The following is a 26,496-nucleotide window of genomic DNA, read 5'->3' on the forward strand; positions in this document are numbered from 1 at the left end:
AAGACTCTTTGTATTGACCCAGCCAATATTTCATACTAATCCTCCCATCTCAAGGTTATTAACTGGTCACACTGTCCCTGGTGGCTCAACTGGTAGAGAATCTGCCTGCAATGTGGGAGACCTGGGTTTGATCCCTGGGTTGAGAAGATCCCCTGGAGAAGGGAACAGCTACCCACCCCAGTATTCTGGCCTAGAGAATTCCATGGACTATAGTCCACAGGGTCACCAAGAATCGGACACAACTGAGGGACTTTCACTTACACTTTCAAACCGGACATGGAACAATGGACTATTTCAGAATTGGGAAAAGAGTATGTTGAGGCTATATGTTGTCACTCTGCTTATTTAACTTAAATGCAGAGTATATCATTCAAAATGCCAGGCTGGATGAAACACAAGCTAGAATCAAGATTTCTGGGAGAAATATCAAGAACCTCAGATATGCAGACGACATCACTCTTATGGCAGAAAGTGAAAAGGAACTAAAGAGCCTCTTGGTGAAAGTGAAAGAGAGTGGAAAAGCTGGCTTAAAACTCAACATTCAAAAAACAAAGATCATGGCATCTGGTCCCATCACTTCATAGCAAATAGAAGGGGAAACAGTGGAAACAGTGACAGACTTCATTTTCTTGGGCTCTAAAAGCACTGCAGATGGTGACTGCAGCCATGAAATTAAAACACCTTTGCTCCTTGGAAGAAAAGCTATGACCAACCTAGACAGCATATTAAAAAGCAGAGACATTACTTTGCCAACAAAGGTCCATCTAGTCAAAGCTATGGTTTTTCCAGTAGTCATGCATGAATGTGAGAGTTGGACCATAAAGAAAAGCTGAGTGCTAAAGAATTGATGCTTTGAACTGTAGTGTTGGAGAAGACTCTTGAGAGTCCCTTGGACTGCAAGGAGATCAAACCAGTCAATCCTAAAGGAAATCAATCCTGAATATTCATTGGAAGGACTGATGCTGAAGCTGAAGCTCCAATACTTTAGCCACCTGAAGTGTGGAAGTCCCTCTCCAAAGAGAAATTCACTCTTCACTATGTCAGACTGGAAATAGTCCTTCTCGTGACTATACTATAGGATGTAGAAGAACAGAGTGTCTTTAGACTGCTCCTATCGGGGATGGAAACCACATTAAATGTCTATTTAGTGAGTTGGGAGCCTGTCGGATGCTTCTGCCTCATTCCAGTTTAATAGTTTCATACATTTTTTAAAAATCTATAACTTGAATTGCAATTTGAACTTCTTCATTGGATTTCTGGCTTCCTTTTTAAGTTTTTTCAGATCAATCTGGGATAGAGTGAAGAATATTCTAACAGGTTTGGATTGCTCCAGGCTTCAGATATGTATGCATCCCTTCTGATTTAAGGATTCTGGCTTTGTTCATCTGGGAACAGGTCTATAAACTTAACTTATTTAAAGAAAAGACAGGAAATCCAAGAGAGTAAATCAATAGCCAGGTACTAATTATAATAATTAACTGACTGTTGAGCAAAGATAGAATCGTAAGCCTAAATTCCTGGGAGTGGTGGTATTTTTTATTACTATTATTTCAAACAAGTAGCCTTGTGTGTGATCATTTCTTTAGCGACGACCTGAAGAGGTCTGGTAGACACAGGAGACTTGGAAAGTGTCACATTTTCTTTTTTTTCAATTTTTGGCCACACTCCATCGCATGTGGGACCAGGGATCAGACCCACACCCTCTACACAGGAAGGTGGAGTCTTAACCATGGGACTGCCAGGGAGGTCCCAGCATCACATTTTCGAGTCACCCAAATGGTGATACAGTGGCTGGGAGTTTGGTACAATCACAAGGTCAAACCACAAGGATGAATTATCAGTGACCTCAAAGGGGCAGACCAACCAACTGACTGGTTGATCAATCAATCAAATAATGGCACATAATCTCAGAATCAGAATCAGCCACAGTTAGGTGAAAGGAGAAAGGATCTGCCAGGGGCTGAGCTGGCTTTTACACACTGTTCTTTTATTGTTTGGTGCCGAGAGAGCGCAGAGTTCTTTTATTTTTCTCTTCAGCTTGGACCTATTTTTATAAAGGTCTTAACCATGAGCACACCCAAGGACAAAGAATCCACAGAGGGTCTCTAGACGGTTCTTGGTGAGCTGGGAGGGAGAATGGGAGAGGCCGGCCCCAGCCACAGGTGTGGTGGTTTAGTCCTTCAGTCGTGTCCGACTTTTTGCGACCCCGTGGACTGTAGCTCACCAGGCTCCTCTGTGCATGGGATTCTCCAGACAAGAATACTGGTGTGGGTTGCCATTTCCTTCTCCAGGGATTCTTCCCCACCCAGGGATCAAACCTGGGTCTCCTGCATCGCAGGCGGATTCTTTACCAACAGCCATCAGGGAAGCCCAAGTGTGATCTTTTAATGATTCCCTCGGGTGAAGCTCAGCTCAGCCAGCCTGAGCCTGGAATGCAAGGAGGAATCTGGGACCTCCTCCTCCACAAGCTCAGAGATTTCAGTTCGATTTTGAGAACTAAGCTTGGAGCAGAGACAAGCGCCTCCAGAAAGCACCAATGAATGAGCTCCCCTGTTACAGAGAAGCAAGGAATTGACTCCTCCGGGGGTGGGGGGAGGTGCCGCCAGCCCTAATCCAGCCACAGCCGGGCAGACCCCACACTGCACAGAGCGAGCTTCCTGGCACAACCGGGAGGGGAGCGGGCAACCAAGGAAGTGGAAACACATGAAGAACAAGGGGTCTCCATTCATTGATTGTCTATTAAGCGCCGGGCACTTGCCCTCAAGGAATTTATCATCTGAGTGGGGATACTGACAAGTAAACAACTCTGAAAGATGGATCTGAAGTTTTGCAGCAGAAGAACACGAGAGCAGCATATGGGAAGCCGCAGCGGGTGGGACGCTGGAGGAGGCATAGCTGTGGGACTGCACGAAGGTCCAGAGGAGCCCAGAAAAGAAGAAAAAGGGGAAAATGTCCAAAATGACACTGAGCGGCTGGTGGACGTGTATGGATGCAGGGCCGGGACACCTCACCTCACCTCTGCATCATGGTTGGAATCCTTTAATTTCTTCCTCAGCTCTCCAAGTGTCTAGGACTGGATTTCCCAAGCCAAGGGTTGATGTCCTTATCTAATGGCTTTGTCCCCAGCCATTTGGGATTCCTAGCTTGTGGAATCATTTCGCACATGCATCTGTGTATTCCTAAGGCTGATAGGCTCAGTGTGTTTGGGGCCGCAAGTTGCCTGGAGACCGTGAAAGGTCAGTGGGAATAAGCCTAGCCTGAGAATGAGTAGAAGGGGAAGATCTCTTATTAATTCAATTTAACCTTCTGTGAAACCTACACTCACTGACTTTGCAAGAACAAAGCGATAGTTGGCAAAAGCTTTGGACAGAGTCAAAAGACTGCAATTCTGACCTACTTTTGCTATAAACTGACCATATAACTTTGGACAATTTACTTCACTTCTCTGCCTCAGTTTCCCCCTCTATGAAAGATGAGAAGGACTTCCCTGGTGGTCCAGTGGTTAAGACCCCATGCTTCCACTTCAGGGGGTACAGGTTCAGTCCCTGGTCACAAACTAAGAGTCCTCATGCCATGCCACACAATGCAGCCAAAAAGGTAAAATTTTTTAAATTAAAAAAAAGTGAGGGGTGGGAAATGGACAAAAAGTCTCTGGTACATATCAACTCTAATAGTCTCTGACTCTAAATTGAGAATAGGTGTCAGGTATCCAAGCAAATGTTCCATTTACTTCTCAAAGCTTCTGTTTCCCATGTATATGATAGAGATGATGATTCCTAGGTTCCAGGTTGAGTATGAGAATTAATGAGCTAAGGTGTATATTTTCTATCTTTTCTTCTTTCTTTTTCTTCATGTAAAACACTGATTTTAGCCTTGTTTGGATTTTTTAAAAAGGTGAAAGCTATGAACTCTCTCCCCAAGGAAAAAAATGCACATGGTCCAATAGATGTACACAAAATTTTGCATACAATTTTAGAAGGGTTATGGACCCCAAGGAGCCAGATCCTCTAGGGACACACCCCTGGTCTAGAAAGTGTTAAACTCTCCTCCAAAAGAACTCCAGGGTATCACAAGAGCAACTTTCTCCCCATAAAGGATATTCTGTCCTTTTTCAATTTACAGGAAGAAGGGTAAAAAGATAGATAGGATTTGATCGATTTCAAGGTTTTTTTTTCTCCCACAATTTTTTAAATCTTTGGCACCTGCTACAGCTCGTGTAGTAGCAAGTTCTCACAGCAAAATGAATGAACAAGCAGAAAAAGAGGATGAACAGAGAATCTTGGAGATGGGATTTCATCAGGTTATTCTGTACGTGTGGAGATCACAAGGGCCAAGGAGACCTGCATACATAGAAAGCAACTGTAGCATCGCTTTGCACACTTCCCCGTGACCTGATTCTTCAGGAATGTGACCATCGCATCCACTGCATTCAGGAAATGCGTAGGCATGTTCTCTGTCAAGCCCCTAGACAGGCACCCTTGTTGACATCTCATTTGTTTCCAAGCAAGACTGTAATAGTGCTTTTTGTTTAAAAAAAAAAAAGAATAAAACCATCCGGTGCTAATGGCTGTGAGTGATGCCTTGGGATGGGGAATTTGGATGCCTTGCCTCCTTAAATCTGCTATCCACGATGCTGGGCTTCTGCAGTGGCTCATTTGACTAACTTAGCACCACTGTGGGCCATTTGTCTTCAGTGTAATTCAGACAGTGTGGCTTCGTTTCAAAAGGAATTCCATCCAAGTTAAAATAAGCCCAAGGGGAAGACACTGGAAGCCACCAAAGAATCCTTAGCTCCACCTGCTTTACAGGGAAGAGGGAGAAGAAACAGCTGAAAAACTTCAAAGCACCAGGTGGGGGCCTCTGTCCAGACTTCCTCTCTCCTTGAGCACTTTCTGTGTGCTCACTACGTAGCCAGGCACTGTGCTAGGCAGTTTCCTGATGTTCAGTCACTTAGTTGTGTCCAACTCTTTGCGGCCCCATGGACTGCAGCACACCAGGCTTCTCTGTCCTCCACTATCTTCCAGAGTTTGCTCACATTCATATTCATTGAGTCAATGACGTCATCCAACCATCTCATCCTCTGCTGTCCCCTTCTCCTGCTTTCAATCTTTCCCAGCATCAGGGTCTTCTCCAGTGAGTCAACTCTTCGCACCAGGTGGCCAAAGTATTGGAGCTTTAGCTTCAGCATCAGTGCTTCCAAAGATTATTCAGGGTTGACTTCCTTTAGGATTGACTGGTTTGATCTCCTTGCAGAGATCCCCAGTGCTAGCCACTGTGGGGGTGCATATACCAAGAGGATGGGGCTCAGAGTGGAGGCAAGCAGAGATGGGCAACAGACTCGCACACAAGAACCTGAGCAGAGAGACGTACAGCAGAGATGTACCAGGTACGGGCACCCACTAGAGAAGAGGCACCGGGACTGTCTCCTGAGGAGGAGCAGGTTCTGGCTGAAGCCTCGAAAGGTGGGTGGAAGTTGCCGGGGAGGCAGGTTTGCAGAGGAGGTCCCTGAGCAAAGGCTTGGAGGTAGAGGAGGACGTGGGATGTCTGGAGAAGCTTGGGTACCTGCTGGAAAGAACTGGGCTCTCTCTCTGCTGCCCTCCGTCCACCGTGCCTTCCCATCCCGGGGGTCCTGCCCAAGAGTTGGTCCAGCTATGGAGGCTGGGACATGCTGAGGACAAACCACAATCTTTGGAGTTCAACAGCCCCACTGGAATTCTAGCTTCACCAACTGCGTTACCTTGGACAAAAGTCCATTTCCATTGAGTTTCCTGCCACCAAACTAGTGCAATAATGAGGGGACCTGTACTTTTTCCCCCTCATTTTATTTCTATAAATTGGAATATAGTTGACTTACAGTGTGTTGTTTCAGATGTACGGCAAAGTGAATCAGGTATACATGTACATATATCTGCTTTTTTAAAGACTCTTTTCCCATAGAGGTCATTACAGAGTATTGAGTAGAGTACCCTGTGCTACAACAGTAGGTCCTTATTAGTGAATTTTTTAAAATGACAAACAGGACTTGCCTAGTGGTCCAGGGCTTAAGACTTCACCTTCCGATACAAGGGGTGTAAGTTTGATCCCTGGTGGAGGAGCTAAGATTCCACATTCCTTGTGGCCAAAAAGTAAAACAGAAGCAATAGTGTAACACCTTCAGTAAAGACTTTAAAAATGGTCCACATCAAAACAATCTTTTTTTTTTCTTTTTTAACAATCTTTTTTAAAAAATGAGAGCACTTCACTTAATTCTCCCCCATTTCCCATAGAATTTTCTGCCGCTTTGTCCAAAGCCTGTCCCCTTCTGCTCCTTCTTCCAGCACCTTCTCCTCTCCTCTTCCTCCTTCTCGGCAAACAGTGATGAGGGCACTGGTGCAGACCTCCCAAGGAAGCCCTGTTCACCAGGACAGGCAGGACATGTGCCCACGAGGTGGGCGGGGGCTTGGCACCCCCAGACCTCAGGGAAACCAGACATGAGGTCAGTGTTTCTGGAGCCCCCTCCCCCCACTCTGTACCCCATCCTGTACGAGGCGCCTCACTGCCCTATATTATGTCACTAATAAATTATTGTAAGATGGCCTTTAATAGCTCCTCTTACCCATGAGGAACTTGCCTATGAGAGGTGGAATGACCTTTCCAAGGCCAGGCAGCCAGGATAAGGGAGAAAACCCCACTGAACCATCTCTTCCCAAACTATGCCAAACTCCCTGCTCCAAAGGAGGTGAGCCAGACTGAGTGGCCCCTATGAGAGGTAGAGCGGTCCGCATGAGGGCTCAGGAGTGACCGTGGTTCCCTCTAGAGATATGCCTGGAGCCTGAAAGCTAGCGCTTACCAATACCATGGAGTGAATTGTGGCTATATTGAAAGAAGGTATCAGGGCCCATTCATTCACTGATTCTACAAACTAGCTGAGTGTCTACTATTCATTCAGGATGCCTCATTCATATACTCGCAAGGTTCATTTGGGCAACTCTGCCAGGTGTGGGCAATGAAAGCACTGATGCATACCCCCCAGTCAGGCCTCCAGGAACGGAGGCAAACCTCCATTTGAAGGTTTTTTGAACTTCAAGTTTTTTGAAGACCACCTGAACTCCAGCCCATGGGGACAGTGAGGAACTCCTGAGATGCTTCTGGCTCCAACATACCACCTGGAAACACAGTGATAGCTGAGAACCACACTTAGACTGACAGAGGATGAGATGGTTGGATGGCATCATAGACTCAATGGACATGAGTTTGAGCAAACTCAGGGAGATGGTGAAGAACAGGGAAGTCTGGCATGCTGCAGTCCATGGGGTCACAGATTCGGACATGACTTAGCAACTGCACAACAACACTTGTATTAAACTACACTTTATTAGTTGGTTTGTCTTCCCAGGCCTGGGTCAGGAATCAGGCACCATCTCCCAAGCTGCCATCCATTCTCTCTGCCTGTCCATCCAGAGAGAATCCTATAGCTCACAGCCATCCACCCAGTCACTGAGGTCTTTGCCCTGGCAGTGATGCCTCCATGCCTCCCTGAGGATGGAAGATGGGGAAGAGGAGAGAGCAAGTCAGCTGCGGTCTTCAGTCTCTGCTCAGAGAAGAACGGGAAGGAGGTGTGGGCTTTAAACCAGAAGTGAGATGAGGAAAGGGGTTAGGCAAGGGGAAGAGAGACAAGTCAGCATGTTAACTAGCCAAGAAGCCCCTAGGGGAAAAAAGATTTTTTTTTTAAAGGAAGAGAATGACCCGTAACAAGTTATCTGTCTAGCCTCGCTATTTTAGTGATGGAGATACAGAATAATTTGCTCAAGTTCACCCAGGAGTTAGTGGCAAAGGCCTGGGGTCCTGAGGTCCAGAGCCTCAATCCAGTTCTCTCTTCCTACACCACGCTGCTTCTGCAGACAGTGATGCCACCGTACAGGTGTGCGGCCCTTCAGGGTTTACACAGCACTGTCACACCCATCACCCATTTATGTGCCATCCCCCCGGCAGCCCTGTAAGTTAGATTGAGCCAATACTGTGTTCCTTATATTCCAAATGAAAAACTGAAGCTAAGATGAAAATTGTTTGCCCACGGCCCACAGCTTGCAAACAACGGAAATGCACCTACACGCCATTCTCCCCGGCTACCAATGTGGGTCTTTCCACTGATGGTAACTGTAGTTTGTAGGCTCTTTTAGGAACATTACCTTATTCCAGTGTTCACACAAGCATCCTGAGGATGATAAGCAAGATCCTGGGGTCCTGGGGATCCTAAATACCCAGGGGTTCCAAGTTTGGGTAAATCGTGTCCTCTAGGATGTCAATGTCAAAGAGCCCAATGGCAAGGAGTGCCCTTAGAGGACCTCAATAGATCTATTAAGTGAGAGGGGTTGACTGGCTTGTTCATCTCTTCCATTAGACTGAGACCCTTAAGGGCCAAGAACGGGGTCTCCACCACCTCTGAAGCCCAGCACCCAGGACAGAGCCTGGCACAGGTAAGTTCTCGGGTGTGCGTGTGGAAGGAATAAACACCTTTCTTGCTTTCTGCAACCACTACCCACTGGGGCCACCTCTCAGAAACTTACTCCCAGCATACAAGAGAGTCGTTCTTTGACTTAGCCCTGTGGAATCTGTTTCTCCCATCCCAGGTGGTACCTACAAGTCTTCGGATTCCTGCCTGAGCCTGCATTCACCCTTCCTGATTTTACAGATGTACACCCTTTCTGGCTGAGCCTGCATTCACCCTTCCTGATTTTACAGATGTACACCCTTTCTGGCTGAGCCTGAGAGGCTCAGTTCCTGGGGCTCAAATCAACATGTGTCCAAAGCTGTGGTCATCCTCAAGGCCCACCTTAGACTTTCTCTATGTCCGCAGTCCTTTTCAGCTCCTCTCCCTCACTGGCCACACATCACCTGTCCCTGGGCCTCCTCCACAGCCCCTCACCCCCAGCCCCTCTCCTGTCCATCACCCGTACAACCGTGCACGTCCACACCTTCCTTCTCTCACTGGACTCCTGCCAAGGCTTCCCCACTAGTCCCCCCCGCCTCTAGTCCATCCCCCTTCCTTCTACTCCTGTGGTGACATCTGATGCCTTCCTGATGACCTCACCAGTTTTGTCACTATCACATCCACCTTGGGTTCTTGTGCTCTGACCACCTGGGGGAATTTTACCTGCCCCACATTCTGTCCCCTACTGGTCTCCCATCTAGTTATGGGAGTAAAGGGAGGTAGGAGGCTCTAAAGAGTGAAACTCCCATCAGAAGAGTCTGGGAAGCTGTAGGGCTGCTGCTCCAGGAACTCCAAAGATCTAGTCCAATGACCCAATAGATGCTCATCCAACTCTCTTGCGCCTGACTATGGCTCCCAAAGGCCATGTTGTGGAAAGGAGGTGAGCAAAGGGAAGACTGACAAGTTGGGTCTCCAGAGAACTCACCCATGCTTCAAGCAGGGAACTTTTTTGACCTGTTGTACTAGACAAAGATGCCACAGTTAAGAAACAAAATTACTAGACCCTGATCCAACATAGGCAGAACTTGGAAGAGCCAGGCTTGACTCTGTGACCTCCGGTGACTTGTTTATTCTCCCTAAAACTCAGTGTACTATCTGCAAATACATTGGTAGTGGTGAGCAGATTAGAATGTGAGGCCATGAAATGATGCCTGAGATAAGATGTGAAAGTAGTGTGAAAGTGAAAGTTGCTCAGTCGTGTCTGACTCTTTGCAACCCCATGGACTATATAGTCCATGGAATTCTCCAGGCCAGAATACTGGAGTGGGTAGCCTTTCCCTTCTCCAGGAGATCTTCCCAACCCAGGTTAGCTTCCTGCTGTGATCCTAGTTGGAGCAGGGGGCTCCAACCCACATTACTTACCAGCTGCCCAGGCCCTGGGGATCTTGAGTTATCTTCATGGCACAGATAACAGTATCCTTGAGATTGGGATTCAATAAGTCTGGGGTGGGAGGCAGAGAAACACGATGAAGGAACAGGAGGTGGAGCTGGACATCCAGAGTCTGTCTGTCTGTCATTCTCACAGACACACACCCTCCTCCATGCTAACTCCATCCCCGTCTCTCAAGCCTTCTGAAAGCACAGGCCTTACTCCATCACGTCCCCCATCAGAAGCCATCCCTCACCTTTTCCCACAGCTCTCCGGACAGTGTCCCACCTGGGATTCTAAATCAGATTCATGGAGGGCCACTCTCATCACCTGCCCCACCCCACGATCCGTGGTGGACCCAGCAGGCAGCAGGGGTTCCCACTCAGACATCAAAGCAAGAGGAGCAAATAAGGCCAGAGAGGAAGCCCCAGCCAGCCCCGGGCCCAGGCCCCACCTACCGGAACAGTACATCTGGCACAAGTTTGGGACATTGGGGTTGAGATTTTTGCACCACTTTCGGCTGTTGATCTGGAAGATGCCGCTGTTGGTACTTCCATCGGCTTCGTGGTCCACGGCACCTGTGTTGAAGCCACTTGCGAAGTAAGCAAGACAGATCCCTGCATAGAGTGGAGACACAGACCTGCGGGTGGGATGATGGAGGCCAACCCAGACCAGAGAGCTCACGGGGTAGATAGACCCTGTGCATCAGCTCCTCCAAGCCTCAACTCGTGTTTCCAGTAGATCAGGGCTGACACCCTCTCGCCTCCTTGACGAAGGAATCCACTGAAGCTCAGAGGGGCAAAGTGACTTACTCAAGGTTATACACAGCTACCACACAGCAGGAGTCGGCAGGTCTCCCGACTTCCTTCCTGCCATGATCCCTCGGCCTCATCGTCCGCACGTAGCGGGACCCAAGAAATGCTTGTTGTGAATGAATGAACGAGAGCTCACTCTTTAGAGCCACGACTGGGAAGGCACAGGTGGGACAGAGAGAAAGGGCTGGAACTAGAGAAGAAATGAGTCCAGGGGTGGTTGTACCTCTTAGGGTCTCAAAACTTCCACCAGCTTGAAAAGTTTGGTCTTACTTGGCTTTGCTCCATGTGCCCTAACTTCACTGGCAGTGTCTGATCCTAGTGGCCATGATTCCATTAAAGGCAGGAAACCATTATTTCCCTGTGGCACCCAACTTACCCGCAGGAGAGGATATAAGGGAGCAATTCTGCTTGGCCACCTGTCACCTACCCTTCCAGGTTCCTATGCAATACTGACTCAGTGGACATGAACTTGGGCAAAGTCCGGGAGATGGTGAGGGACAGGGAAGCCTGGCGTGCTGCAGTCCATTGGGGTCGCAGAGTCGGACACGACATGGTGATTCCACAACAAAAACCTTTCACCTGCCTGCTGGGTATTTACCCCAATCCTGGGTGTCCTCCACCTGTCAGCTCATAGGATCCTGATTTGAAAAAGGAGGAGAACAGAGGCTCCCAAGGCCACAGCCCTTGAGTGAGGAGGAGGGAGGGCGAGCAGGAGGGAGACATCAGGGTCCTTACAGTCAGCCAGGCTGTAGCCCCGGTATCCCTCCAGGCCGAAATCCTGAAGCACCCTGGCCAGCTCGCAGCGACTGTAGACCCTGGCCTGGCCGGAGGAGAGCAGGCTGCTGAGGACAGAAGCCAAGGCCAGCAGCACGATCCCGGGCGGGCAGGGCCACCTTCTGGGAGCCCAGCTCCCGGCTTCCATGCGGGCGGGGGGGGCACAGAGCCCCCGCCACACTGGTTCAGAGCTAGGCTTTGAGATGGCAGGCCGCTCACAGAAGGCTACCCCTGGAAGAAGAAGGGAAACAGAGCCTGAGTGGACGGGAAAGTGGGGAGGGGGGCTCCGGCACAGCCAGCCTGCCCCCTTGCTGCCCTGGTGGAGCATCAGTCACGCCCCCAAGAGCCCAAGACGGTTCCCCAAGAGCCCAAGAGGGTTCCCCAAGATCAGCCCCTTTCCCCTTCAATTGTGCTTTTTTTTCCCTTTATTTTTAATTGGAGGATAATTGTTTTAATATTGTGTTGCCCTCTGCCACGTGTGCCTGCGTGCTAAGTTGCTCCAGTCATGTACGACTCCATGCAACCCTAATGGACTGTAGCCCGCCAGGCTCCTCTGTCCATGGAATTCTCCAGGCAAGAATACTGGAGTGGGTTGCCATTTCCTACTCCAGGGGATCTCCCTGACCCAGCGATCTTATGTCTCCTGCATTGGCAGGTAGGTGGGTTCTTTACCACTAGCGCCACCTGGGAAGCCCGGCTTCTGCCATACAACAACATGAATCAGTCATAAATACACATATGTCTCCTCCCTCTTGAACCTCCCCCCACCTCACACCCCATCCCACCCCTCTAGGTCATCCCAGAGCACCAGGTGCTACGTAGCAGGTTCCCACTAGCTGTCTATTTTATTTAATACACATGTTAAGGTGTATGTTTCAGTGCTACTCTCTCAATTCGTCCCACCCTCTCCTTCCCCCGCTGTGTCCAAAGTCTGTTCTCTCTGTCTGCATGTCTATTCCTGCCCTGCAGAGAGGTTCATCAGTTCCATATTTCTATAATAAATTCCACATATATGCCTTAATATACAATGCTTGTTTTTCTCTTTCTGACTTACTGCACTCCATATGACAGACGCTAGGTCTATCCACATCACTACAAGTGACCCAATTTCATTCCTTTTTATGGCTGAGTAATATTTCATTGTCTGTATGTACCACAACCTCTTTATCCATTCATCTGTCGATGGACATCTCCGTTGCTTCCATGTTATAGCTATTGTAAATAGCGCTGCAACGAACATCAGGGTACATGTGTCTTTTTCAATTATAGTTTTATCAGGGTATATAGCCAGGAGTGGGATTGCTGGGTCATTCCAATCCTGCTTCGTACCCTCCTGTCCCAGCAGCTGAGAGAAGAGAAGGGAAACCAGGGAGAAGACAAACATGTTCCAAGCTTCATACTACATGTCAGGCATGGGACTTCCCTGGCAGTCCAGTGGTTAAGACGCTGCAACACAGAGGGAGCAAGTTTGATCCCTGGTCGGGAAACTAAGATCCTACATGCCAGGCATCACTGAGTCCTAAAGCCCAAGATTTCACAACTCAGAAGGGACAAAGTTTGCAGATCTTAGTTCCCCAAACAGGGATGGAAGTCAGAACCACCGCAGTGAAAACTCAGAGTCCTAACCACTGGTCTGCCAGGGAACTCCCAGAAGGGACAGAGTTTGGGCTGAAACCAAAGTTTACGTGACTCCAAAGCCCCACCAGGATTTGGCCATAAGCAGATGTTCCCAGGTGGCACTGGTGGTGAAGAATCAGCCTACCAGTGCAGGAGACACAAGAGACTCAGGTCCTATCCCCGGATCAGGAAGCTCTCCTGGAGGAGGAAATGGCAACCCACTCCAGTATTCTTACTGGGAAAATTCAATGGGCAGAGGAGCCTGGTGGACCACAGTCCAAGGGGCCACAAAGAGTCAGAAATTGAGCAACTGAAGACACACACACAGAGATGTTCCCAGAGGGAACGGCTGAGCAGCACCATCAGTGTATATCAATCCTGCAGCCCCATGGCCATGAAGCTCTCTTCAGTGAGAGCTTGGTAGACCTCCTGGCCTGAACTGAAGACAGGTTTCCCCCTAGCGCCCTGCCAACCTGCAGCCTCTCAAATGGAAGCTGCTTTCTCCTACACACAGACCCTCTCCCAGGCCAGGCAGTGCTGAAAATTCTCCTCCATGCCCGCCATCCTTCTAAACCATCTCCTTGCTAAAGTCCCACCTCCCTTGAAGCTCATCTCACCCCGTTCGGTTTGCCCTGCACGGCCCTCATCACAGGCTCTACGGGCCAGCCCCCAATATCACAAAGGACATTTGCACCTGGTTATAATCTTGACCTCCACTCCGTCTCAGCGATCGGCTCCCATAGCCTTGTCATCCCTGCATCCCATCATCATTCCACATCCCCCCAACCTCTGCAGCCTTCTAGTCCACTTCTATCTCTCCCTGACCATCTCCGACATACCTGTCTCTCACAACCTCCGCCGTGCCACTGGCCCTCCACCTTCATAAACTCCAGAAAAGAAACCCAGCCACAGGAGTAGGTATCCCTGCAAACCGGTGGCCCCAAGCCCAAGGGAGATGAGACAAAGGTGTGCTTTGCAGCAAGCCTTGTGTCAGCAGGAAGCCCTCCTCTTTGCTTTACGTCTCTGATGTGAACACTTTTCTAGCTTCATTTCCTTCCTCTATAAAATTAGGAAATTAATAACACCTGCCTCATCTGAAGGTTGAAAGAATGAATGAGAAAAGAAAGGCACAGACAGAACTGTGCTCTTTGCACTAGAGCCCAGCTGGTTGTTCTTTCTATTACAAAATGATGCTGGCACAGGTACTGATGGTCAGCTTTCTCTCTCCTCTTTTGCTTAAAGGGTACTCAGGACCTTCATTACTGTCCTCGAGTTCCCCTCCCTTCCCTGTCCCACCTCACCTCCTGCCTCACTGAGAAAAACAAGGTGATCCCTGTGAGATGTGCTTCTTACTTCTGCCTTCACCCTGCCCCACTCACAAATGCATCCACAGCCTCAGCCGTCCTCACAGAGAAGGTGCCTCTACGCTGATCTGGACCCATCTTTCCTCTAGCTTCTTCGTTTCATCCTTTCCCATCTCTCAGCCTTGTTCCACCAGCCACTCCTCTCTCAGTATCACAGCATCTCCTCTCCATCGGCTCCTCCTTCCTCTGCAGGTACGGATGTGCTTAGGTCTTCAACTCCTAAAATACCTTCCCTGGACTCTCTCTCTACTGACCTCTCCCTCCCTCTCTTCTCATTTAAACTTCTACCCGAAAATCTACAATTTTCTCGCCTAGTATTTGTTTTTCAACCCAGTGACACTTAGCATCGCCATCGCGACCTCTCGCCTGACACCGTTCTGCCCAGTGGTGCAGTGGACCCTCGCGGGCTCCTGTCTCGCAGGGGCTCTCAGCAGCCTTGCATTCTGCTGCCCGCTCCACCGGGTTCACACTCTTACCTCTCCCTCCCTCTGCGACCACGATGCTTCCCGCGGATTCCCCTTGTGGAACACACTTCCGCCCAGGTCTTAACTGCTGATACGCTTCCTAGGCATTTCTGCCTTGAGCTCTCCTCGCTCCCACTTGAGGAAACACTCTTGCGAATTCCCTGGTGGCCCAGTGGTTACAACTCTGTGCTTCCACTACAGGGGGCACAGGTTCGATTCCTGGTCCAGGAACTAAGATCCCACATGCCACACGAGGCCCAGCAAAGACAAAACAAGGGAAGCCTTCTTGGCAGGCTGCAGGATGCCTGAGCGTGCCTGTACCTACTGCCCCCTGCAGGATGACGGCTCCTATTACATCTTCCCCAGAGCTGCCCACCTCGCAGCTAACTGCCTCCTGACTGTCTCCACGTGGGTAACACAGTCACCTCCTGCTGAGCACATCCAAAGCAGAACCGATGGTCCCACTGTTTTAGCGCTCTTTTCTGTCTTCTCTTCTTGGTTTAAAACATTCTTGGCTTTAAACTCATCATGTTTTATGTTTTAAACCTACGGTTATCCAAACTAGCGATATAAATGTCATTCTTCACTCCTTCTCTCCATTACAACATCTTTCACTCATCCGCAACCCATCAATCCTGAAGTGCTGGTGAGGCCACCTTCCCTCCAAGAGCAACTTCTTTGCCTTAGTTCAGACCACCCTCCTGGTATGCTGATGGTCTCCTTGCATCTAGTCCTGACTCTTCTCCCAAACTGTTCTACACACATTCACCAGACTGAAGGTTGTAAACAAAAAGCCTGGCCAGGGGACATCCTTAGATGGTGTCCTTCATCACTGCTCCTAACTGTGGTCCACAAGGACCCTGGTGACCCAGGCTTGCTGACCTCTCCGAAGCTCCAGTAATGCCATGGCAGGGCCTCCCAGGGGGCTCAATGTTAAAGAATATGCCTGCCAAGCAGGAGATGTGGGTTCGATCCCTGGGTCAGGAAGATCCCCTAGAGAAGGAAATGGCAACTCACTCCAATATTCTTGCCTGGGAAATCCCATGGACAGAGAAGCCTGGTGGGCTACAGTCCATGGGCTTGCCAAAGAGTCAGACACGACTTAATGACTAAACAACAATAATGCCATGTCATTTGCTCATGATGAACCTGCCATCTGAATGAGAACGCCTTTCCTTTCCTTTACATGCATCACTCTTACTCATATTTCAAGGGTCACATCAGAAGTGAGTTCCCCAGTGAGACGTCCCCAGGAAGCCCCCGCCCCCCCCCGACCCCACAAGACTCCCAAAGCTCCGTGTTTCTGCACACTAGACTGTAAAAGACATCAGCCTTCCCCCGCGACAAGGTGAGCTTCCAGAGAACAATGGTGCTCTTATTCCTCTTCTTATTCTGAGAGTCAAGCAGAGTTGCCGGCCTGGAGTGGCTGATCAAATGGGCCCCTCTCCAGATTGAAGTATACTGAAGTCATGTGCTCGGCGCATGAGCCCTTCTCATCAAAGTGTCGGGGGTGAGAGGGAGGCAGACACCCTTCTGAGTTCTTAAAGTGTGACAGCCGCTATGCTGGCCCTTTTCTGGCTATTTTCTGACTTAATCTCATCTAATCCTCATAACAATTTGAGGGGGGGGGGAGGATTACTATCCCCAACTTATAGATGAAGAAACTAAGCTGACTGTTACACAGAGACTGTTTTTGCTTTTTCAGTAGCAAGAGTTATTTCAAAGTAACTTCTTCCTGAGCCTTCCCCAGCAGGTCTAGAGGTGGAAGGAGTCAGGTCTGGTGACTCAAAGACCAGAGAGCTGCCAGCGTGGTCTCCCCTTTATTCTCTCTCTCAACTCAGCGCCCCCATCCTCACCAGCCCAGTATCCCCTCACCATCTCTGACACCACCTTCGTTTTCCCACGTCCTTGTCTGGTCAGACCAGCCCCGGGCCCTGGTTAAGAGCTGCAGGAGGAGGGGGAAGGCGGCTCACTGACCGTGTCGTCCTCACCAGAGCTGACGCAGCAGTGACGGTGGCGGTAACAGTGGAGGCCCGACACCGGCTTCAGCCCAGGACACGCCCCATGGTACTGATGGGGCCCCCAGCACCCGGCTGGAAGAGAATGATGGGAAACTGATGTGGGGCCTTCTGGAACTCCCCAGTTCTGTGAGCTCATCTTCTAGAACCATCTTCACCCACTGAGTTTTGATAGCACCCCCACCTCAAGCCCCTCAATCTCAGGGTCTGGAGACCTGTTCAGAGTATCTCAGCTCACCCCTTCTTGCCCAACTCTGCCCCTACACACGACCCTTTGAAGGATGGCTTTTCCCCTCCCAACAGGCCCTCTGGGGGTTACCCAGCAATGCTGATGCTGGCGGGTGCCCACCGTCTCCCCAGGCAACTGACCTTACCATCCCACTCTTCCGTTCTTCTCCTTCCTGATGCCAAGCCACAAACCGCCCCTTTCTCCATCTGCGTGATGACAGTGGACAAGCCCAGGACAAAGGTGATGCTGCCGACTCTAAAGCTTATGGGGCAGAGAAATGAAATGGAAAGGAACCCATGCCCCAAAGCCTTAAGGGCTTAGACTTTGCAGTCAGGCTGATCTAAGAATGAATACAGGCACCAGTGACTACTAGCTGGGTGTCCCAGTAAAAGTGACTTAACCTCTCTGTTTCCTTAATTCTCAAGGGGGAATAGCAAGACAGGAACTATCTCTAAAGGTGCATGATACACAGGATCAGTTACTACTAAGAGCAGAGCACAGCCAAAAACATGCCCAGCAGCTCCTATCCATCCTGTGTGCCTCCCCCGCAACCACAGATGAACCAGATTAGAATCGAGGGTTAGATTAGATTAGAACCCCATCCTGTGGTTGCATCAGGATCTCCTTTTTTATCTCCTAATTTTATTGTGGTAGAAACCCTTAACATGAGATCTACCCTCAACAAAATTTTAAATGTCTAGTACAGTGTTGTTGATGATAGGCACAGTGTTGTCCAGAAGAACTTCAGAATTTCTTTATCTCATTTAACTAAAACTTTGTGGCCATAGATTAGTGACTCCCCATTCCCTTCTCCCCCAGCCCCTGGCAACCACAATTCCACTCTAGGATTCTATGAACTTGACCCTTTTAGATACCTCCTATAAGTGGAGTCACATAGTATTGGTCTTTCTGTGACCAGCTTATTTCACTGAGCATAATGTCCTCAAGGTTCATACACATGGTCACATGCTACAGGATTGCCTTCCTTTTTAAGGCTTAATAGTTATACCATTGGATGTATATACCGCATTTTAAATATCTATTCATCTGATGGACATTTTGCTTGTTTCCACATCGTGGCAATTGTGAATAATGCTGCAATGAGCATAGGAGTGCTAATATCTCTTTGAGATCCTGATTTCAATTCTTTTGAATAAATATCCAGAGGTGGCCTGGCCAGATCATACAGTAGTTCTATTTTTAGTATTTTGAGGGTACTGTTTTCCATAGCAGCTTCAGCATTTTGCATTCCTACCAACAATACACAAGGGTTCCAATTTCTCCATGTGTTTGCCAAAATCTGTCTTTCATTTTTTTTATAATCATCCTGACAGGTGTGATTGTGGTTTTGATTTGCATTTCTCTAGTGATTAGAGATGTGGAACATTTTTACATATGCCTGTTGATCATCTGTATGTCTTCTTTGAAGAAATGCCTCTTCAGCATCAGTATTCTTAAAAGCTTCCCTGATGATGCCAATATACCACCAAGGCTTGGGCCTTTATCCAGGGGAAAGTTCCTTGGACTTGAGCTAGAAAACCTGAGCTCAATGTCTTGGCCTGCCCCTGACTGGCTATTTCTTCTTGTCCAGTTAACCTCCATTTTCTCATTTATAACATGGAGTCATTACCCTGCCCCATACCCGGAACCATGATACTTAATCTCCCCAAGTGTCATTTTTCTCCTCTGTAAAATGGGCATAATCCTCCCTCACTGTTATGCCCACCACTTGGATCAGTACATCTTAGCTATTGCTTTTATTGTCTGGCCCTGGGTGGTGATTCTGTCTGGTTGAGTTTTGGGTTTTTTTAACTATATCAGCCTGCTTTTATTATTTTATCACTTCTTTTTATTGAGTCATCTTTCAGCTTATTTTTATTTTACTGTATGCTTTGTTATTTCCCACTTGACTTTTATTTTTAAATGGAGAAGAAGAAACAGCAGCTCAAAAAAAAGGTTCTGAGGGCAGATAAGGCCCTAGTTGACGATTGGTGGGTCTTTATTTCTCTGCTGAGCTCAACACAAGTCTTCCCGGTTTCCCCAAAGGGAGCTCAGATTCTTGACCACATCCCAGCAGAGATTTCCCCACTGGCTCCCTTCAGGTTTAAGTTCTCCTAAAGCATCTTTTGGGCTTCCCAGGTGGCTCAATGGTAAAGAAGCCACCTGCCAATGCAGTAGATGTGGGTTCAATACCTGGATTGGGAAAAGCCCCTGGAAGAGGAAATGGCAACACACGCCAATATTCTTACCTGGAAAATCCCATGGACAGAGGAGCCTAACGGAAGGTCCACAGGGTCACAAAAGAATCGGACACGACTTAGCAACTAAACAACAACAACAAAAGCATCTGTTACTTTCCTGGTTCTCAGTCCTAGCTGCACTTAAAAAAGAAATACGAACACCTGGACCCCACCCTAGGCCAATTGCATCCAAATCTCTAGAGGTAAGATCCAGGCATTAGTACTTTTTAACCCTTCCAGGAGATTCTGAAGTGCTACCAGTGGTGGGAACCACTTTTCTAATCAAACTTTACTTCCCTAAATGTATGCCAATATTGTGCAACCTTGTCTTGTATGATACTATGTATGTTATTCTCTCTATCAAACACACCCTTTCTATTCCAGCCAGCTTGCTAGCTGCTGATGCTCCTTAAAGCATCGCTGGAGCTTGACTTCCTCCCCTGAACTCCTTGCTGAGTCGGGAGTCCCCTACATCCTGGCCCACCTAGCAATCCTAATGTGCTACCTCAGCATCCACCACACGACATCAGTATCTTCTTTTTATTAAATTTATTTAGCTGTGCCAGGTCTTATTTGCAGCATGCAGGATCTGTGATCTTCACTGTGGCATGCAAACTCTCATTTACACCATGTGGGATCCAATTCACCAACCAGGGATCAAACCTGGGTCCCCTGCATAGGAAGTAAAGTCTTAGCCACTGGACCACCAGGAAAGTCCCTACATCGGTATCTTCTTTCTCCATCACCCCCAGCAAACTAGGAGATGCCCATTGTGTCTCAATTGTCTATTTTTCCATTGTCAAGAGCAAGATCAAAAATACTATGGAAAGAAATGAAGAAATGAATGCAAATCATCTAGATGGTTGATTCAGAAGAACCTCAGCTCAGAGGACTCCATCAGGAGGCTGGTCTCAAAAGAGTGTGCAAAGGTTCCTTTGGACAATGAAGAGATGGATCCTCCTCTGCCTACAAGTAGGGAGACCCTGGAGCCCCTAGAGACAGACCTGCTCACTCGATTCACTCCAAACTCAAAACACTGAAAACAGAGCTAATCTCTTCTCAACAAGTTGCATTCCTCTTATTTTCATCATTGATCAGTGCATGGCTGTAATTTCAAGACATTGTTATCAGGAGTTGGGAGGCATATAAAGTCATTAACCCTACACTACATAGTCTCTCTCCATCATATTCATTTAGTTTTGTGTCTCCATTATTAATCTGTCTTCCTCCTTGTGATGGTTATTTTATTTGGCAATTTGACTGGGCCATAGAGTACCCAGTTATTTGGTCAAACACTACTCTGGGTGTTTCTGTGAGGGTGTTTCTGGGTGAGATTAACACTTTTTAAAACTGGAATATATTTGACATACAAGGTTGTGTAAGTTTAAGGTATACAATGTGTTAATTTGATTCATTTCTATATTGTGATATGATTATCATCATAGCCATAATTAGAACCTCAGTCATGTTACATCATTATTTCTTATTAATAGCTGGAATAATTAAGTTCTAGTCTCTCAACAAGTTTGGTGGTTACAATATTCTGTCTATATTCACTACATGTGTATGTGTGTGTGTGTGTGTGTGTGTGTGTGTGTGAGTTACTCAGTTGTGTCTGACTCCTTGCAACTCCATGGACTGTAGCTCGCCAGGCTCCTCTGTCCATTGAATTCTCCAAGCAAGAATACTGGAGTGGATTACAATTACCCTTCTCCATATATTCACTATACTGTGTCTTAGACAAGATTAAGATTTAAATCAGTGATTGAGTAAAGCAGATTGCCCTTCCTAATGTAGGTGGGCCTTAACCAATCAGTGGAAGGCCAGAACAGATCAAAAAGGTGAATCCTCCCCCAAATAAGAGGGAATTCCTCCTGCTAAACTGCAATTCAAACTGAGACATTGGCTTTTTTCCGGCCTATGAAATAGAACTGAAACATCTCTTCTTGGGTCTTGAGTCTGCCAACCTATGGACTGGAATGACACACCATTGATTCTCTTGGGTCTCCAGCTTACCAACTCACCCTACAGATCTTGGAACTTGCCCACTTCCATTACTGCATAAGCCTTATCCCAAATATATATATAAAACAACTGGTCTAGCCAAACTTTTTATAGTTTCCTATATGTGTATTTACTGGGCTTCCCAGGAGGCTCAGTGGTAAAGAATGTGCCTGCCAATGCAGGAGACACAAGAGACTTGGGTTCCTTCCCTGGGTCAGGAAGATCCCCTGGAGGAGGAAATGGCTACCCACTCCAGTACTCTTGCCTGGAGAATCCCATGGACAGAGGAGCCTGATGGGCTACAGTCCATAGGGTCACACAGAGTGGGACGTGACTGAGTGACTGAACACACATATGTGTATTTATACATACACACCCTCTGTGTTCTAGTCTCTGGAGAACCCTGACTGATACACTCCTTCTGTGAAGCTGGTAGAAGATCATCTAACAGTCATCAGGTTCATCAACCCACATAATTCCCTTCCTTGCAGCAGTGCCACTACTGGCTGACAGGCTTCCCTCCTCTCCTGTGACGAGTGGCATCCTCAGTCCAGGGCGGCTGACTGAGAGAACCAGACCTGAGCTGGCTGGACCAGGGGTACCCAGATATTTGGTCCTCATGTCGCAGAATTCACTAGCTTGTGGCTTTGGTGGGTTTGATAGCCTTGCTGAACCTCAATATCCTCACCTGTAAAGTGAAAAAGAATTGCCACGCAGCGGATCGTGGAGAGGATTAATGAGATAACAGGCAAAGCATCCCACACAGAATCTGGCGCCAAGCAGACACCCAGTAAAGGCAGTTTTCAGTTACTGTTATCCGGGGGAGTGGGGGAGATGAAACCAACTAAACACCCTTTCGAGAACGGCACTTGAACTGTCAGAAAAGGCTCTGAGTAGAAGGGCCTGAAGGATATTGCAGAGGGGAAGCGGGAGCTTGTGTGAATCCATCAGAGGCCTTTTCCCCATCCGAGTTTGTGATGTGTGGGCCCTCGTGGAAACAACAAGATCTCTGGATAAGCAGGGAATTACTCTACTAGCATTCATCTTCCTGCACTCACATCCTAGGGATTTGTTCTCAAGGAAACCGACACAGCCTGAAGAGAAAGGAAAAACAGGCCTTCCCTGCTGGTCCAGTGGCTAAGACTCCATGCTCCCAGTGCAGGGGCCCCAAGTTCCCTCCCTCATGAGGGAACTAGATCCCACTTGCCGCAACTAGACCCACTGCAGCCAAATAAATATGATATATATGTATATATATATAAAGCAAAGAGAAAGGGAAAACATCCCTTTGGGAAAAGTGCTTGCCCATCCCTGTCATACTCCCCTCTGCCCATCTCGATGTCCTTCAGAGGTCAAAAATGATCCCTCCCTGTCTGTTCCCACCACTCCGATTGGTGCTGCCTGTGTACCTTATCTGGGACTGCAATCATTCCCTAACTGGTGCCTCTACATCTAAGTGATAAAACCGAATACAGCAGCCCCCATTTTTAGATCTTTTGATGGATCTCTCTACCCCTTGCAGAACTAGCTCAGCGGCCGGATGGTCCTCACGTGCTTTCTTCTCCCCCACTTCTCCAGCCCCTCCTCCCAACACCCCTCTCCACACAATACCCCACTCTGGGTTTCCGCAATACTGAGATACCCAGTCCTCCCCAAACTGATCTTCCAACATCTCTCCTCATTGGGCACCTAATACCTCCATTCCATCCTTCAAAATCAGTCCAGCATTCCAACTTCCACAGAAACTGTTAATTCCAACACACTCCACCTCCAGAACCCTCCAGTCGATTTTCTTGCCACAGTCCCTTGAGTTTCTTTCAGTCACAGAACTCCCATGTTGCACTCTAATTTATGATGTACATGACTGTAGCCCTGTCTGTGAGTTCTTTCAGAGCCAGGAGTACGTTATATATATCTCTGCATTTCCTTGACCTGCTAATCGGTGAGATGCCTAGGGGCAGTGAGTAAAGGTTAGGATTACATATTTTAAAGCACACTGGTTAGTGGGCTCCCCTGGTGGTCCAGTGGTTAAGACCCTGTACTCTCAATGCAGGGGACCCAGGTTCAATCCCTGGTCAGGGAACTAGATCCCACATGCTGCAAAAAAGACCCAGTGCAGCGAAGTAAATACATAAAAAGAAATCTTTCTTAAAAACCACACTGGTTGGGGAGGGACAGAAATGCACTCAACTCTGAACACAAGGGAGATTCTGTGGTGCTGGGACAAGTTCTGTGTCTTGATTCAGGCGGCAGTTACGCAAATGCATGTGTTAGGAAATGACACAGAGCTGTATACACACATTGTCACAATGGCAATGTCCTGACTGACACTAAAAGTGGGTCCCTCCATATCTGCAGGGTTTAGGTTCCAGGACCACCTCCCCGCCCCCCACCCAGGATACCAGAATCCAAGGATGCTCAAGTCCCTATAGTGAATGGCCTAGTACAGTTGGCCTTCTGTATCCATGGGTTTTGCATCTTCATATTTAACCAACTGCAGGTGGAAGCCCGTGGATACAAGAGGCCAGTTATATATTGTGTTATGTAAGGATATTGCCAAGGGAAAGCAGGAGCTTATTTTAACCAATCAGAGGCCTTTTCCCATCCAAGTTTGCACTGCGTTAGCCCTCATGGAAGTCACGAGACCTCTGGATAAGCAGAGAGTTACTCTACTAGCATTGAATCACTTGGACTTGTAAGATGTAACCACTGGGGGAAACTGGATGAAGAGTCCATGGGACCTCTCTCTACCATTCTTGCAACTTTCTGAATAACTATTTGATAATAAAGTGTTTTTACAAAAATATGCACAGGCAAGTTTTACCGTTCTGACTCATCTAATAAAATAATTGGAAATGAAGGGCAGTCAACCCTGGGCTTTTTCACAAACTCTAATTTAAGATTATTTAAAACTGATTGGCTAGAGGGTGAACAATGAGAATGTAAACATCACCCAAATGTGCTTCGACATCTGCTTTATGTAGGAACTGTAACAAATTTCTACTCAAAGTTCTTGGAATTGGTACCGAAGTGGGAAGAACAGGGAGTATAAGAAATCAGGTCAGCACAGCTGCGGGAGCAGAATCTGAGACCTAAAAATCTGAGCCCACATCTTCAGTAACCTCACAAGTCGGAGATGCTGAAAACTGAGGTTTCCAGTAAACCAGCACTTCAACAGGCTTCCACACACCCAAGACCTCTCTGACATTCTGAGATTACTAGCAAGCAGGGTGGGCTCACAACCTGATGATGTTAACAGCCAAGAGCCCTAGATGCCCAGGGCCCCTAATGACTGATGTCTCTGAGAACCAAGAAGCTTTTCATAAACTGAAAGCCTGAATAACCCAAGGCTTCTGACAACCCAAGGCCTATAATAAACTGAGACTCTTAGCAACCCAGGTCGCCTAGCAACCTGGGGACTCTGATCATCAGAGACTCCTAGCAACCAGGGAGATTGTACAACCTGGAGCCCCAGCACACATCCAACTCTGGACCTAGACTGCCTCTCTCTCTGCAGTGACTCCACTCTAAACCTTGAGAGACAAAGACAAAATCAGAACCAAAGACCTGGGTGAAACATTCTGATTTGGCCGCTTGCTAACCATATACCCTTTGGCTTAATCTCCCTGACTATCAGACTCCTTACATATAAAATTACAAGGATAATTATAATAGCTCTTCATAAAATCATTGTGAGAATTAGGTAAAAGGGCTTATGGGCAAGCATTTTAACAAAAGCTCCACATATGCTTGCTGCCATTTCCGACTGCACCCTGTTCCCTCCCATCTCAAGACCCACCATATTGCATCAACTGCAAGTCAATGCTACTTCCAAAATACCTTTCCCACATATTCCAGCTGCTTCAAAACCACCAAAGTCTCAAGTCCCCTTGTCTACCCTGCCACCAGTTATCTTTCTGTTAGGTAGGCAGTTAGACAAGAGCAATAGGGGAGGTCTGGCTAAAAGGGATGCCTGCAAATCTCTAAACTCCATCCCACAGGAGAGCACACAAATATGCTACAAAATAACCACAGAGTCTTTCCAGCTCCTGCACATGCACCCTAGGAACACAGGGGATGCAAACTGACCACAGGGGCTTCTCCAAGTAACCTTAGCCAGTTAGGCAGTTAGGAGCCCATTTAGGGCTCATGAATATTCTACATCTAATTATAACAGATGAATTATGGGAAGATATAAACAAGATAACTTGCTGTTACATAACTTAATTGTCAACTGGCTTTGAGTATATGCCCATTTGCATTTCCTTTCATCAATTTGTGGTGGGTGCAAGCTCTACTTTGCACTGGGCATAACCAAAAGGAAGAGCTGGAAGTGTAAAAGAGGGACGCCAAGAGGAATCAATAGGAAGGATAAAGAGGGCTCCTCTGGGAGTGTTGGATTAATAAAAGATCTGTCTGCTTGAGCTGAACTGAGCTGTAACTTGCCTGTTGTCCTACACCTTTTGGTCCATCACTCCAAATTTCTGTTGCCATGAGACAAGAACTGAAGAAGAGAAATAAACCAGCCTAACATTTACAGCTCTTAAGTGCTACCCTGTCTCTCTTGCCCACAAGCTTCTATTGGCTCTCTTGTTCTTTGAGTCAAGTTCAAACTCTTTGGCACAGTACATAAACTCTTCATGATCAAGCCTGATCTTTCCAACTTCATCTTCAATCACTCTCTCATCCCCCACTTCCTTGACTTACTCCAATAAAAAAAAAAACCCTGAGAGGAGGGTATTAATCATCTCAGTTTCACAAAAAAAAAAAAAAAAAAAAAAAATTGGGCAGAAGTAACTCACCCATGTGCATTACAGTCTTGGAAGTAGTGATTTGAAGCCAAGTCTGACCACAAAACCCAAGTCCTTTGACTGCAAAACCAGTCCAAAAGGCTTCCCAAAAACATACTTCTCTGGTTTCTCTCTTAATAAACCAATTTTGGTCTTGTCGCCAAACCCCTCCATCCTTTCTGCAAGAGCATGCATGCTCAGTTGCTCAGTCGTGTCTGACTCTTTGCCATCCCATGGACTGTAGCCCTCCAGGCTCCTCTATCCAGGGAATTTTCCAAGCAAGAATACTGGAGTGGGTTGCTATTTCCTTCTTCAGGAGGGTTCTCCCAACCCAGGAATCGA

The 26,496-nt window shown here is 47.6% G+C and overlaps 1 protein-coding gene and 1 non-coding gene across 3 annotated transcripts; one reads left to right on the forward strand and one right to left on the reverse strand.

Annotated features, from left to right (window-relative positions):
* Positions 1 to 7,334: 7,334 nt before the first annotated feature.
* SPACA3 (sperm acrosome associated 3) lies at positions 7,335 to 17,085 on the reverse strand. Of its 2 annotated transcripts, XM_043900893.1 has the most exons (5): positions 16,851 to 17,085; positions 11,390 to 11,659; positions 10,298 to 10,456; positions 9,833 to 9,911; positions 7,335 to 7,515 (listed from the first exon to the last, which is right to left on the reverse strand). In XM_043900893.1, exons 2-5 carry the CDS (start codon positions 11,574 to 11,576, stop codon positions 7,449 to 7,451), a joined length of 492 nt encoding a protein of 163 aa, XP_043756828.1. In that variant the 5' UTR covers positions 11,577 to 11,659; positions 16,851 to 17,085; the 3' UTR covers positions 7,335 to 7,448. The 2 variants fall into 2 exon arrangements, with proteins under 2 accessions (XP_043756828.1, XP_043756827.1); XM_043900892.1 differs by lacking the exon at positions 16,851 to 17,085 and having other exon boundaries at positions 11,390 to 11,841.
* Positions 17,086 to 23,373: 6,288 nt separating this feature from the next.
* On the forward strand, positions 23,374 to 23,447 carry TRNAE-CUC. The gene has a single exon. It is a non-coding gene; the product is annotated as a tRNA-Glu (tRNA).
* The last annotated feature ends 3,049 nt before the right edge of the window (positions 23,448 to 26,496 follow it).

The sequence above is a fragment of the Cervus elaphus genome, chromosome 5 (genome assembly GCF_910594005.1).
Source record: "Cervus elaphus chromosome 5, mCerEla1.1, whole genome shotgun sequence".
NCBI classification, from domain to species: domain Eukaryota; kingdom Metazoa; phylum Chordata; class Mammalia; order Artiodactyla; family Cervidae; genus Cervus; species Cervus elaphus.